Here is a 16,353-nt window from a genome sequence, read left to right as displayed (position 1 = left end):
TTATTAAATCACCACTCCAGCATGGATGGAGCTACTAATCCATGCTCCCTGCCCCTAGTAATATATTTACCAGCCACCGTATTCAGTTATACCTGGCGCCAGTCCTCTACCAATTCACCATCATGTGACTGCAACTTCTGATTGAGCGGAAGTCCAAGCTACCAGTCACAAGCTCTCAGTATAAGTCTATGAGGGCCTCGATCTTGATCTCATAGGCTTACATTGAGTAGTACCCTCTTGCTCTTCGTGCGAACACTGGGGTGATCCGTCAGATCACAGAGAGTGGAAGATGACCGCAGTAGCACTGAGAACAGAAGAAGACGATGGCTGGTAAACTTACAATAGTGACATCACTCCAGTAGTAAAATTTAAAAAAAAACACTAGTGTGGTGCTTAAAGATAATCTTTATAAACAAAGTTATTTTTTTATCTTTGATCTATTCATCATAGGCAGTTTACTTCTTTATGACAGCGGATGAATACCAAACATTATTTATTATGCATGTGTAATGTATTACCTAATCAATTATAAGACTCCTATTTTGTGTTACTCTGTAATGTCTGATATTGTTTGTACATGTCCCCTCTGAATTGTACAGTGCTGCAGAATATGTTGGTGCTATTTAAATAAACAGTAAAAATAAACAAGTATACAATGTATAAAGCACAACCTACAATTCTACAATATGTGTAGATATCGTAGGAAAAAAATACAAATAATCGCCCCTTTCCACTATACCTTGAATGTGCCTGTCATAGAACTGAGTTCACGGAGCAAAGGAGATGCTGTAATCACATCTTCCAGGTTCAGCAGAGTCCGAGTTCCATTGCTTAGGAGATCAGTATGAAACTGACCTTCCCGCATGTAAAATATAGTTGCTAAACAGTAGAACAGAGTATGTCACTTCCAGCAATTGTTAAATAGAGAACTGTCCCGGCTGGTGACTGTCTCTTGAATTATTCACTATTCCCACGGTGCGCCAGCGTTCTTCGCAGCACAGTACACAGCGTTGTGCCGTCATCTGTTAGATAGCTGCAGTACCTTCGTGACGTCACGAAGGTCCTGCAGCGCACCGTGGGAATAATGAGTAATTCAAGAGACTGTCACCGGCCAGGACAGTTCTCTATTTAACAATTGCTGGAAGTGACATACTCTGTTCTACTGTTTAGCAACAATATTTTACATGCGGGAAGGTCAGTTTTATACTAATCTCCTAAGCAATGGAACTCGGACTCGGCTGAACCTGGAATATGTGATTACAGCCTCTCCTTTGCTCCGTGAACTCAGTTCTATGACAGGCACCTTCAAGGTATAGTGGAAAGGGGCGATTATTTGTGTTTTTATCCTACGATATCTACACATATTGTAGAATTGTAGGTTGTGCTTTATACATTGTTTACTTGTTTATTTTTTCTGTTTAATTCCTTGCAACCTATTTAGCATTGCGTTGATCCATTGTCCTACTAATAGTCAGACTTTAGGCGAGTGTGGATACTCAGCTCAGATATATTGTAACAATTTCTATTATTATTTACAACGGTGTGTTGTGCTGTCCTGTCGTGGGCGGGTATCCATATAGGTACACTAGCGCCCCCAAATACACATTTTTTGCTATTTAAATAAAGTATTATTATTGTTGACTTCTTACCTGACAACTGAAGTGAGTTTTTGTCGATGTCAAACCTTGAAGCGGAAGAATTAATGAAGTTGTCATAGAAAATTTTCTGAATAGAACTAGATGAAAATGATTCGCTGTCAGCTTTCGAGACTTCAAACAGAGTCACAAAGTCTAAAGTTCTCCCAGGGCTGCAAAGCAATGATATTCCTTGTATCAACTCAAAACTGCATTTACTTTCAATACGTAAGAAGAGAAACTGAGTTTTTACTGGTACCACTACAATTTCTAAGACCGTAGTGCTAAGCATCCTCCTCATTAACATAAATCTATATGCTCAGTCTGAATTGTCCATGTTCATGTTAAAGTTGAAGTAGAAAACTTTTGGCTAAGTGAATATATTGCAGAGTCTATTATGTATGGCTACATTCCACCCCTGCTAAGTTTCATATAACGTGTCGCAGCCCCTTATGCTTCATATTAATAATTTATTAGCTTTTATATACCAGATAACTCATTTTTACATTTCTAGTGCATACCTTATCTTTCTCAATTGTCTTGTGTGCCATATGACTCCTTCCTTGGCTCTACAATGCACAAGACCACTGCTTCCCTAGTTCTGATATTTGCCAGAATGGGCTTATTTTGTTTTGGCAGGTTATAAGGGATTGTTGAAGGAGTATGGGCATGTTAAAGAGAGCTTTTCACCAACTTTAGCATGTCAAATAGGCTACATCGTATAACAGTAGCTGTAGAACTGAATAAAACATATTTTCTCTGTTGTAATTTCTTATGTGTTACCAAGATTTTAGCAATAAGGTATATGTTATAATTGATAAGTCCAATGGATCATTACCAGAGGTTCTTCTCTGGGGGTGTGTACTTTCTTCCCCTGAAAGATGTTGACCAGTCATAAACAGGAGGCATCATGCAGAGGAAAAAAGAACAGCCCCACTCTCAGCCCTGATCTCTGCATCTACTATGTAGATGAGTGTGATTACAAACACCTCCAACTTTGATTTCATGGCAGTCAGTGTGGCCCTACAGGGGCACAGTTCACAATGCTGTGAGAGGAGAGCTGCAAAAGTGTTTGTTATAAATTACAGAGAGCTCAGCTCTATCATCTCCCCCTACACTAACTACCAACAGTCTAAAGACTGAGGTGTTTTTAATGATACTCAGTTCTGCTCCTTCCCCCAGAATGACTGCTATGAAATAAAAGCTAGAAATATTTGTAATCACATTCACCCTTGCTCTATACTACATGGTATCTATAAAAACCAGGACTTTCTATCATTACATTTCATAGAAGAAAAGAAAGCATGTTCTTCTGACTTTCTGGGACATTTTTTTTCAACTTACATGACACCTTTTGATTGGTCAGTGTGATGCAGGGGAAAAGGTACACACCACCAGAGAAGAATCTCTTCTAATGCCTCCTTGGACCTATCATAAATCTATCATAAATTCTAACCTCAACCTTAACAGCTAATATCTCCACAACATAGATGTGAAATTTAAAAATAAAAATACATTGTATTCATATGTGCAGACACTATTCTATGATACGTCCAATTTAACATGTTAAAACTGATTAAAGGTCCTCTTCAAGATGCTATATATTAAAAATCAGGAAAGCCCTCTCTGTTTTCTAAATGGATGCATCCCAAGTTTAATTCTAATCTGCCATACATTTTGTAATAGATTTTAAATGGTAATTTTATCATTATGTTAGACATGCCTACACCAGGGATATTTCGTATTCCTGCTCTGCCAATTTCCTTATCAAAAGGTGAGCGACGCTAGTGATGTCACGCCTAACAAAACCTTCCAGAAATTATGTGCAATTGGCAGCTATTATGCATCTGACCTATTCAATAGAACAGGTGCTTGATATCTACTACGGATGCCTGCATACTAGCAAATACTATGATGGTAGGTATCAGTCATCCCCCTTCACTTCCCAACACAAAAGTGATCTGAGCAAGAAATAAAGGTTATATTTCAGGTCAGAATTATTTTTATCTGTGAAGATTTCAAGGAACTGCTTACCTAAAGCTGATTACTTTGGACATGTTGTATTGGGTCTTCAGTGCTGAGGTCTTATATGTTTCTCTTACCTGTGACCATGAAAAGAAAAAAATGAGCAAACATTAAAGGGTTTGCATGAAATTAGAAAAGTGGTTTTCTTCAACAAACTGTGTGTAGTATTGTTGGTTACCCCAATTCATTTTAAGTCCAGAACCAGTCTTTTAAGATCTATCATGTTCAAGGCAAAAAGCAGCCATATATTTTTTCGATCTTACACCCAATGCACTTTTACCAATAATGTCAGTTATGTAACATTCTTTTGTGTCTCGTGTGTCACCATCACTATATTGTCTAAAAACACTGCACCCAGGCCCAGACTACTAATCTTCCTTTTTGGGCATTTGCCCGGTGGGCTGTGGTGTTGCAATGTTTGGGGGGCATCAGGTGGGGGCATCAGGTGCGCGCACGCAGCATTCAACTGAATGCAGCAACACACATGTGGATGGAGTCGGGAACGCGCTGACGCTGTCATACACCAGAGCGTTCTTTAGGGGCAGAAAGTGATTGCTGTGCTCTTCTGCCCTAGAAACCCTGCAGTTGCGGACCGGCCGAAACAGCAAGGAATGGGGAGAGGTGAGCATTTTTTTAAATCAATCATTACTTTGTGGGGCCAGCATACTATATGGGGGACTATACTGTATGGGGAATATATGTGGGGCCATCATATTATGTGCAGGACTATATGTGGGGCCATCAAAATATGTGCCGGACTATATATGGTGCCACCATACTACAGTATGTGTGGGACCATCATACTATATGGGGTATTATATGTGGGGCCATCATACTATGTGCAGGACTATTTGTGGGGCCATCATACTATGTGCAGGACTATATGAAGGGTCATCATACTATGTGCAAGATTAAATGTGGGGCCATCATACTATTTGGGGACTAAATATGGGGCCATCATCCTATATGCGGGACTATATGTGGGGGCCATCAAGTTATGTACAAGACTATATGTGGGGCCATCATACTATGTTCGGGACTATATGTGTTGACCATCATACTATATTAGGGACTATATGTGGGGCCATCATATTATGTGCAGGACTATATGTGGGCCAGCCTATTATGTGCAGGAATATTTGTGCTGCTATTGGCCTCCATGATTTCTATGTAAGCCCTGGGGGCCATCTAATCAGCTCCAGACCAGCAACCAGCAGTCAGCCGCTGTATGTTGTCGTTCCTGCCCCAATCTGCAGCAGTCTGGGTCACTGGGTGAGTCAATGTTCTTTCCCAGCCTAGAGACATATTTAGTATATTTAAAGAGGTTGTCCACTACTTAAACATTGGGATAGCTCATCAATGTCTGAGCAGTGGGGGTGCGGCACCCGGTACCTCGGCTGAACAGCTGTTTCTGGTGTCGGCAGGGGCAAGAACTGCACAGCACAGCACTGGCTACTGTATAGTGACCGTGACCTGGTTCTGCACATTCAGTGCCTATTCAAATCAATAAGAGGCCGATGTGCAGTACCCGGTTGCAGCCACTAAACATTAAACGGAGCTTTGCTATGCAGTTTCGTAACTGAGCAGTTCCCGCCTGCACCAAGAACAGTTGATCAACAGTGGTGCCAGGTGTCACACCAATACCAATCAGACATCAATTAACTTTCCTAAGGCTATCCTAAGAATAGGTTATCAATGTTAAAGTAGTGGACAACAATTTAAATATTCCTATTTCCCCACTGTGATCCAGAACTGGCTGGTGGCTGACTTTTGAGGCCGATGATAATTATATTTTCCCCCTACTAAAAACGAATGACATCCGAGTGCAGTCTGATAGTTTATACGCCTCCGCAGACTTGTATGGGTGCACGTGATCTGAATTTTGGAGACAATCGCAACATGCTGTGTGATTACTTTTCCACAGACCGTTTCGGACCGTTTTCCACCGACCGGGAGCTGCGAGCACGCAGGTTTCTAAGGTACACATCGGGTAACTAAGTGACGCACGCCGTTTAGTTACCCGATATTTACCTTAGGTACCAGCGTCCTCGCTGGTGCTGATCGTTGGTGAAGCTGCCTGTTTGGCTGCTCACCAACGATCATGTAGCAATGCACCAGCGATCCTGACAAGGTCGTATCGTTGTCGGGATCGCTGGTGCATCTTTAAGTGTAACGGTACCCTTAGAGCAGGAAGACAAGACTCTGCCTACAGGTCACCTAGGTGGATGAGTATATCATTAACTGAAAACTTCTAACACTGATTACACAAGAACCACAAGACGGATTTCTTCACCCCAGGTATCATTTTAATCAGTATAACAGTGGCAACCTGAAAGTGTCTGTAGTTTACTTAGCAAAATCCTGGTGACAGGTTCGCTTTAAGGACACAGCAACAGTTTGAACCAACTAGTAAAGCTGAATCTGAACATTCCAGTCTGTTATTATTCAGCAAGCTGCACTGCTGACTAAAACTTTGCACTGGGTAGAAAACTCCTTTAACGAGGTGGGAGGATTGGCTGAGTGTATACATTATAATTATTATATTATGCACTGGCCTTGGGTCCTCTTGCAGCTAGGGGCATGCATAGAAGTCATGGGGCCCCATAGCAGGAGTCCTTATTCTGGTTCCCCCTTACAAAACCAAAATTGCCAGTGGGATCAGAGCGCATAGGCGCAGTCACACAAACTGTACAGAAAAGGTTGCATAGAAAAGATACACTCTCGTATAAAAAACAGCGATTTGCATGTGGGCAGTTTTGGTTTGTATGCCAGCACTGATTTTCAGTCCCAATTCGGCCCTGACTGCACATCTAAGTAACACTCAACTTGGCATTGCTGGCAGAAAACACTTGTGCTCGCATTACAATTTTCATTTATTGATTTTACTCCAAAGACAAATTGTGAATAAGCAAGTGCTAATGCCAGAGCAGCTTAATAATATCAGTACATATATACAGTGTATACATTACATAAATTGACTATATGCCTATTGTATACTCACAATGAATTCGGTATCAGCTGCTAGACTTCTGAATTCATCACTGCTACTGTCCTCGTAAGCAACATTGTAGTTTACATCAAGAATTCGGAATGAACCCCTGAAGTAATGTTGAATATTACTGGACCTAGAATTGTGTTTAACTGTTGAAGAAACATGTGAAACCAGCAATAAATATTGATTCTAAAAGATCAAGGGTGCAGGTTTTTAGGGTGCAAGTATAGTCACATTCTGTATAAATTAATGGTGTGTAATCATAAAAAAATCATTGTCTTAAGGCAGTCATGGCATATTTTGTAAAGCGCATCATTTCTGAAATGTAGATTAGAATGGTCCAGAAATACACAAGGTTGCCCACCATATAGGGTGTAGTTGGAAGATTACTACAGTACCAGCTAGATAGTCAAAGGGTTTGTTCCCTTTCAATTAAGTTTCTACCCTGGCTACAGTTTGTTATAAAAACTCCAAACCAAACTGTACTCATCTTCACAAGGTCCACCAGGGTGTCTCTTGGTGCCTGCCATTGGCTGTGTGGCTGTGGCGGACTGGCAGTGATATCACATCGACAGTGCAGCAGACAATCGGTGAGCTCAGCAGCTCTGCCTTTGAAGATGATATGCCTCAATCAGAGCAATTGAGCTCACTGATTGACTGCTGCACTATCGATGTGACATCAGCGCCACAGCCAATGCCAGGCACTGGAAGCAGTCTCAGAGACTCACCGGTGGACCCGGAGAAGGTGAGTATAGCGTGGTTTGTTGTTTTATAAGAAGATGCAGCCAGGGTAGAATCTTGATTGACAGAGAAGAACCCCTTAAAGACGACATGTTACATGCCATAAATATGTAATTTTTTTCTACATTTTGTAAATGCTGTTGTTTCCAATTCTAGTTTTGTTTATTTTATGTTCCTATGCCATCTCCATTCCTGAGATATGGCTTCCTCTTCCCTGTACATAAAACTAGTCTTATAAAACACAGAGAAACACAGAGAAGAGATTATGATCCCACCCATATTGCTAAAATGATTAGGTTTACATATAGGGAAGAGGGGGCCACATCTCAGAAAAGGAGAACAAATAATTAACTATGGCAGATTTAAGAGAATACCAAGTAAAAAAAAATTTGTACATATTTATGGCAAGTGAGAGGTCTTCTTTAACTCCATCTTCAGATGTAGCCCAAATTAATACATTAAGTTGCTTTCATACAAGCCATTCTGAAACATTTTTTGCAACCAATGTCGGGGGGGCATCATAAAGAAGTGCTGTGTATAAAAATTAGTGATGGGCGATTCCACGGATGTTTGGGTCTGGCGGGTTCGGCCAAACATTTTTAAAAAGTACAGTTCGGGTACCAGAGCGGTACCCAAACCTGGACCTGGACCATGGGGGGCCCGAACAGCTATGTGACAGTATGGGGAGTATATACAAGAGTTAGGACTGTCCCACAAGGGTTGCCGTGACGTGGCGGGATGGCTTCTACATTATTTTGATCAAAATTATGTTAACTAAATACCCTTATTATTACTATTATTACTACCTTCATGCAATTTTTGCAATATATTTTTTTACTTTTTTATTCCAGGATATTTGTTTTGTGTTTTGCTTTTGGTTTTCTCTGTGTATAGGTCATGTGTTCATATGCAATTACATTTTGCATGCACATTAATTTACTTTTTCTGCTCAGACCCAGTTTCTCAGTATGGGGAGAAACAGCGTCTATGAACTGCGGCAACATTACATGCTACCAATGCTCACAACGCTGCGGCTCCCACGCTGTAAAACAGATGACAGTGTGTGAGTCAGCCCAGCAGATGTGACTGGCAGAAATAAAGGTTACCGCCGGTCAGGCATCGGCTGATGAGAGTACTACTACTCTCATCAGTGTACGACTGCCCTCGGTGATAGGAGCGATAGCTGGTGACGCTGAGGAGGGTAGTACTCTCATTAGCTGGCGCTTGGGCATTATAATAAAGATGTCACGTCAGTGTGATACAGTGCAGTCAATAATTGTAAATCTTGAATAAATTGTAATTGTAATAGATTGTAAATCTTGAATGAATAAATAAAAGAATAGATGAAAAAATGGTGTTGGGTCCCCTATACTTTTCACAACCAGCTGAGGGAAAGTCGACAGCTGGGGACTGATGTAAATATTCTGGAAACGGGACAATATTTATTAAGGTTCCCAGACTATTAATATCAGCTCGCAGCTGTTAGCTTAGCCTTTAGTGACTCCTGTGTGATTTGTCTATACTACATGTTTAATAAAGTTAGTTTTATTTACAAAAATCGGCAACGACATTTATCACAGTGTTTTTTCACTTTCTGGTGTTTTGTTTTTTTTTCTTATACCGTTTACCAATCAGATTAATTTATTTTAGATTTTGATAGATCAGACATTTCTGAACTCTACGAGACCAAATATGCGTACTTTTTATTTTTTTAATTGTTTTTTCAATGGAGCAAAAGGGTGGTGATTTTAACTTTTGTGTTTTATTATGTTTTCATATTTTGATACTGATCCCTTGCTGATTTTGTAAGTTTGCCCACTGACAAAGACATGAACAGTCTATAATTTTAAAGGTAGGTTAATTTTAACATTGAGAGATAGAATATCAAAAATAAAATCCTTAAAATCACATTGTATAAATTATATAAACTTATTTGCATTTTGCAGTGAGAAGTAAATATTTGATCTTCTACCAACCATTAAGCGTTCTGGTTTCTACAGACCAGTTAGACACTCCTAATCAACTCGTTACCAGCATTAAAGACAGCTGTCTTACATAATCACTAGTGATGAGCGAGTATACTCGTTGCTCGGGTTTTCCCAAGCATGCTCGGGTGTCCTCCGAGTATTTTAGCGTGCTCGGAGATTTAGTTTTCGTCGTCTTATCTGCATGATTTGCGACTGCTCGACAGCTTGAATACATGTGTGGAATGCCTGTTTGTTAGGAAATTCTCACATGTATTCAACCTGTCTACAAGTCGCAAATCATGCACATAAGACAACGAAAACTAAATCTCCGAGCACGCTAAAATACTCGACACCAAAACATGCTCGGGAAAACCCGAGCAATGAGTATACTCGTTCATAACTAATAATCACCTTTATAAAAGAATACTGTCCACAGACTCAATCAGTCAGACTGTAACCTCTACAACATGGGCAAGACCAAAGAGCTTTATAAGGATGTCAGGGACAAGATCATAGACCTGCACAAAGCGGGAATGGACTACAAAACCATAAGTAAGACGCTGGGTGAGAAGGAGACAACTGTTTGTGCAATAGTAAGAAAATGGAAGAAATACAAAATGACTGTCAATCGACATTGATCTGGGGCACCATGCAAAATCTCACCTCGCAGGTTATCCTTGATCATGAGGGAGGTAAGAGATCAGCCTAAAACTACACGGGGGGAACCTGTTAATGATCTCATGGCAGCTGGGACCACAGTCACCAAAAAAAAATTGCTAATACATTGCGCTGTAAAGGTTTAAAATCTTGCAGTGCCTGAAAGGTTTCCCTGCCCAAGAAGGCACATGTGCAGGCCCATCTGAAGTTTGCCAATGAACACCTGAATGATTCTGTGAGTGATTGGGAGAAGGTGCTGTGGTCAGATGAGACAAAAATTGATGTCTTTGGCAGTAACTCAACTTGCCGTGTTTGGAGGAAGAGAAATGCTGTCTATGACCCAAAGAACACCTTCCCCACTGTCAAACATGGAGGTGGAAATATTATGTTTTGGGGATGTTTCTCTGCTAAGGGTGCAGGAGTACTTCACCACATCAATGGGAAATTGGAAATTGGATTAAGCCATGTACCGTAAAATCCTGAGTGATCACCTCCTTCCCTCCGCCAGGACATTAAAAATGGGTCGTGGATGAGTCTTCCAGCAAGAAAATGACCCAAAAGATACAGCCAAGGCAACAAAGGAGTGGCTCAAAAAGAAGCATATTAAGGTCATGGAATGGCCTAGCCAGTCTTAATCCCATAGAAAACTTATGGAGTGAGTTGAAACTCTGAGTTGTCAAATGACAGCCTCAAAATCTTAATGATTTTGAGATGATCTGCAAAGAGGAGTGGACCAAAATTCCTCCTGACATGTGCACAAACCTTATCATCAACTACAAAAAACATCTGACTGTACTTGCCAACAAGGGTTTTGCCATTATGTATTAAGTCTTATTTGCCAGGGGGATAAAATACTTATTTCTCACTGCAAAATGCAAATAAATTTATATAATTTATACAGTGTGATTTTCTGGATTTTATTTTTGATATTCTATCTCTCAATGTTAAAATTAACCTACCGTTAAAATTATAGACTGTTCATCTCTTTGTCAGTGGGCAAACATACAAAATCAGCAAGAGTTCAAATAATTATTTCATTCACTGTATGTCTGTATAGCAGAAATCACGATCTGTTCACAGAAGGATTGTAATGATAGACACAGGGGTCAGCAGCAGACTCCCGGCTGTCATGACAACAAACTGGCGCCCTGCAATCATGACACAGGCATTATGATGGGAGCGTGGAATGACGCACTCCCTGTTACCGCGTGTTACATCTCACTGTCAGAGATTGACAGTGAGATTTAACGGGTTAATAGCTAGTGATGGAGCACAGCTTTACTGAGGCTGTTAAAGAACATGATGGCTGGCTAAATCAGCTGTCATGTGTCATGCTTAAACTGGCCACATCATGGAATAGTGTCTGCAGAGCTGAATAAAACGTCAGTATATTTTAAAAAAAAAAAATTTCCACCTCCATTGTCGAGGTATTATCTTGAAAAGTTTGGACGATCACTTTATAATATAATTGAGGTAGCGTTAGCAGACATTCTTCACTAAGAATGATTCATTAACTTTTTCACCTCCATGATATTGACCAATCATCAGCAAGAGGCATCATGCAGTATGAAAAAAAAGAAACCGCCCCCAGAAAAGTTCAGAACTGACTTTCTCTTTGTACTATGCTGAGACAAATAATGACAAATAGCTCTACTCTCCTCCCTAGGCCACACAGATCTCATTGCTGGAATCTACTGTGACTACAAGCAGGGCACCGATAGCTAGTAGTGATTCAGAGAAGTATGTGACATACTGCAGCTCTCATCTTACTGTCTGCTTTTCTCTCCTCTTCATCCCCCCACAATGTCGGGGTTATGAGATGAAAGTTGCAGTGTATCACATACACCACTCTGGATCTGTCCAGCTATCAGAGTATTATTATTCTCCAAATCCTGTGATCGATTCAGAGAGGTGTTTGTAATGAAATACAGCTCTGCTCTCCTCCCTCCCCACACTTGTAATCAAATAGGTGTAAGCAGTGAGATCTATGTGACCTCAGAAGGAGAACAGAACTGTGTGTCATTGCCATATCACACAGAGAAAGTCGGTTCTAAATTTATCTATGGGATTTTTCGTTTTACCTCTGCATGACGTCTCCTGCTTATGATTGGTCGATGACATACAGGGGGAAAATGTGTGCCCTCTGTGAAGAATCTCTGCTAACACCACCTTGTCTATAGTGCAAATTAGAATCAAAACTTTACAAGCCAATATCTCTGCAGCGAAGATGAGAAATAGAAGTTACGTTTTACTCAGTTCTGTAGACACAATTCATGATGTGGCCAGTGTAACATGCTTTAACTCTGTAAGGAAACACAAACTGAGCTATTTATTAACAGCAGGTGGAACTGTGGAGATGGTGAATTATGTTAGTAGTCTTAATAGGGTGCAATGGCTGCATAAGAGGGGAAAAAGTTAGTGATTAACAAATGTTAATTAAATCATACACTCATGTCTACATAAGAGGTGATATGTTAAATGGGAAAGACAGAGTACAGCCCTGGTCATTCCTTTTGCTATTGAGTTTGAGAGAACATATGCACCAATTTGGGTTGAATGGACCCAAGGTTTATTAAATGGGTTCAGAGGGTAAAATAAACAGTAGACCATAATTTACTGAGTGGTAACACCGTTTTGCAGTCTGATTTTCACTTTTTTGGTGAAGCCCCTCTCTTCTATTTCACATTTGGCCTTGAAATGAAACCTTTGATTGCATGAATCAATAATTCTGCATTACTATTTTTTTTACAGAAGGCTTTAGGATGCAAATAAAATAGCAACATTCAACTTATAAAAATGATCTTGTAATTGACTTTCTTACCAATGACCAGATCTATAACAATGGCAGCAACAATAGCTATAATGATAATGGTGACAGCCACGCTGATGACTGCTATTGTGATCTTGCGCTGCCGAGAAGACTTTGGTGGTTCACCTGATTCAGACATCCTAAAAAAAAGATAGAAAAATTAATGTTCAGTATCTACAAATTCAGTGATATCTTTCTATTCTAAAATGTAGACAACTTTCTAAAATGTTCTGTCGATTGCTTGCCATTTGTAATTGATCTCCAATTGCTGTAATTAGTTAATGGAATCTTTGAAAACTATTTATTGTTTAATCTGTCCTGATTGTGTCCATTTTTCCCACAACAATATACACTGATTGCAAGAAAGGTTCCAGCAGTGGAATCTGGGGTTATTCGTTCCGTGTATCAGACCTTTATACCTCTATCATTTTACATAGTAACACAAACACAGCAAGCAGAGGCCTTGAGAATAGCGAAACCTGATTAATCTACAATGAATAGTCCTTTAAGGTACTGTCACACTTAGCGATGCACCAGCGATCCCGACCAGCGATATGACGCGGTCAGGATCGCTGATGCATCGCTAAGTGGTCGCTCGTGAGCTGCCACACAGGCAGATCTCACCAGCGACATAGCAGCGGTCGGCGGTTGCTACTTACCTGTCAGACGAGGCGATCCTGACATCCTCCCGCCCACGTCCACACGTCGCTCGTCGGCGCCACAGGAAGCCCAGCAGGAAGCTGACGGCGAGAAACGGCCCAGGACGTTCTCACGCGATCAGCGATAACCAGCGGGGGAGCGGTCGGAGGTAAGTATCAGACATAGCGATATCGCTAGCAATATCGTTACTACGTCACAAAAACCAGTGACGTTATAGCGATAATGCTAGCGATATCGCTTAGTGTGACAGGCCCTTTATTGTTTCATAAATCCTGAAAATATATTTAATAGAAAAAATGAATATGTATGGAAATAGTTTTACAAAAAAAACCTGACCAGCACCTCCTAAGTGTGCATAGGTGCAGGGCCGGACTGGCCATCTGGCAATTCTGGCAAATGCCAGAAGGGCCTGTCTGGTAGTGAGCCGCTTGTGACGGAGCACAAGGTAGCTGACTCCCTCACTTACCCCAATAGGCCACAGGTATCATTAGACATATTGGTCTTGTAGTAAATTTTGCTTTCCTCCATCGAGGGTAATATTAGTAATATATCCCATCTGGTGCTTGGGGACGCGGACAGCATGGGCCTGTGTGATTTCAAATGCCAGGGCTGAATTTGAGTCCCAGTCCATACCTGAATAGGTGTAAACTTTAGTGACTGCAAAATATATATAGAAAAGCATAGCAGCACTCTGTGAATGCCAAAACAATAAGACATATAGTATCAATGGAAATAACTTCCAAATGCATTGTCCCTTGACAATGTACTGTACTTGAAGGTTCTTAGCGCATAAATTGGCCAATTCATGTGTGCCCGTCAACCACGGCAAGGTGACACTTCTCTGATGGGTCCAGGAAATAGTTTTAGCAATTACCAACTTCCAACTTGGAACTCACCTAAAATCTGTTGCTGCCTAGCTAACTAGTGATCTCTTTTAACTCCTATTGAAGTTGCCATAGAGCAAAGCTATGGGTTACCAGCAACTGTTTATTCTGCTGCCTAGTAAACAGATGCCACTAAGGCCTCCTTCACACTTCAGTCTTTTGACGTCAGTTGAAATCCGCCGTTTTTAGAAAAAAAACGGATCTGCCATTTTTTGGGCGGAATCCGTTTTTTTTCCCATAGACTTACATTAGTGACGTATTGTGACGGATGGTCATCCGTTGCATCCGTCATAATTTTGGCGTCCGCTGCCTGGAGTGGACGGACAGTGAAACGTTTTTTGTGTGCGTTGAAACAGCGGATAGCAACGGATCTGTCATGTGCTATAATGGCGACGGATCCGTTGCAAACCATTAGGCCTGTTTCACACTTCAGTTTTTTGTGTCAGTCAAAATCCGCCAAAATGGCGGAAAGCGGATCCGTTGCTAAACTGATGTGAACGGATGCCACCGGACCGTTTTTTTTTTTTTTACGGATCCGATGAATGAAGAATTTTAAAGGAACCGTAGCCCGGGGAGGAGAGAGAGAGAGAGAGAGAGAGAATTTCTTCCGTCCGCCAGAAATGATTTCAGGGTTAAATTTCCGGCTGACTTCCTTCCTCTGGGCATGCGCACTCTAAAATGCAGATCCTGCAGCAAAAAAAAGTTGCATGGTCCGTCCGGGCATGTCAGCGGACGCAAAAAATTTGGCGGATCCGCAAAAACACGGATCCAATGGATGGCCATCCGTTAAGATCCGCCGGTAATGCATCTCAATGGGGAAAAAAACGGATCCGCCAAAAAAAATGGCGGATCCGTTTTTTTTAAAAAACGGCGGATTTTGACTGATGGTCAAAAATGGAAGTGTGAAACAGGCCTTAGTTGACGGAATCTGCCAACGGATTCCGCTTTTTTATACTGAGCATGCCCGGAAGAGCTTCCATTCATGTAATTTAACCCCAAAAGCCATTCTGGCACTGAAAAAAAATCTCTCTCTCTCTTTCTCGCTCTCTCTCCTTTTACAGAGTCCTGTTGCTTTAAATTTCATACACTGGCGTCTGCAGCAGATCCATCCAAAAAACGGATCCGATGCATCCATTTTTGGCAAAGCGGAAACAGATCCGTTTTTTTACAGTTTGACGGTTTATAACTGACGTCAAAAGACTGAAGTGTGAAAGAGTCCTAAGCCAGCAGAGATAGGAAATGCCAGGTAAACGGAAATACTGATGAGAGTGGTGTTGGAAAATGCTGAAGACATATGTCACTTTTCACAATGTGAATCATTTACACAGTACCGCAGGTTGAGAGAGGACAGCATTAGATCAGGGAGACATAGAAGTGTTCAGTCCTACAGAGGGAACAATTCTGTATAATGTTATGTGACATTTCTACATGTTATCATCAAGATAAATTACAATTCACCAAACTGTGACATTTACTTAGGGAGGTGATGGGCCAGTACATTGGAACTACAAAATCACTCGGCAAACCTAAAAAAAAGGGATTGTCTTCTGATACTGACTTCTAAATCTTTCTGTGTATTCATCTCACACTATCAGAATTCTTTGGTGTTGCCAACGAGAGAGGTCAGTCACGTGACTGCAAGTATGTGATTTGCATCCTTCCGATCACATGCTAACTAAACTTGTCCAGCTTTGGTCAATTCACTTCTATTGAGCGAGGCCAAGAATATTAAATCATGTAACCGCATGTACGCAAATCACATATTTGCAGTTATCATGCTGGTGGGTGTGGACCCACTGTGCACAGGCCTGACTTACCCTGGAGGAGCCTAACTAAGGGTCTACAGCCATTGACGGTGAGATTAGGCTTGAGCTGCAGGCAGCTGTCAGGTACCATTCCAGGGCAGTCCCCGATACTGCAGCAGCTTACACCAAGGGTAAGGAATGCAGGTATGGACTCAGAGTAGCAGCCAGGATAAGATCTG

At 41.1% G+C, this 16,353-nt stretch overlaps 1 protein-coding gene across 2 annotated transcripts in view; it reads right to left on the bottom strand.

Moving 5' to 3' along the window:
• LOC141046738 (transmembrane protease serine 11G-like) overlaps positions 1-16,353 on the bottom strand; it is a 52,663-nt gene that overhangs the window by 23,012 nt on the left and 13,298 nt on the right. For both annotated transcript variants that reach the window (XM_073541381.1, XM_073541389.1), the window contains exons 2-5: positions 12,838-12,965; positions 6,661-6,800; positions 3,669-3,736; positions 1,650-1,807 (exon numbers count right to left, since the gene is read on the bottom strand). In XM_073541381.1, the coding sequence (XP_073397482.1) occupies positions 1,650-1,807; positions 3,669-3,736; positions 6,661-6,800; positions 12,838-12,964 (493 nt within the window). In that variant the 5' untranslated portion in view covers position 12,965. The remainder of the gene's footprint in view (positions 1-1,649; positions 1,808-3,668; positions 3,737-6,660; positions 6,801-12,837; positions 12,966-16,353) is intronic.

Source organism: Dendrobates tinctorius, unplaced genomic scaffold, assembly GCF_039654945.1.
Source record: "Dendrobates tinctorius isolate UK_male_01 unplaced genomic scaffold, ASM3965494v1 ptg000011l, whole genome shotgun sequence".
Classification (NCBI taxonomy): Eukaryota; Metazoa; Chordata; class Amphibia; order Anura; family Dendrobatidae; genus Dendrobates; species Dendrobates tinctorius.
This window is presented reverse-complemented; position numbering and strand designations above follow the sequence as displayed.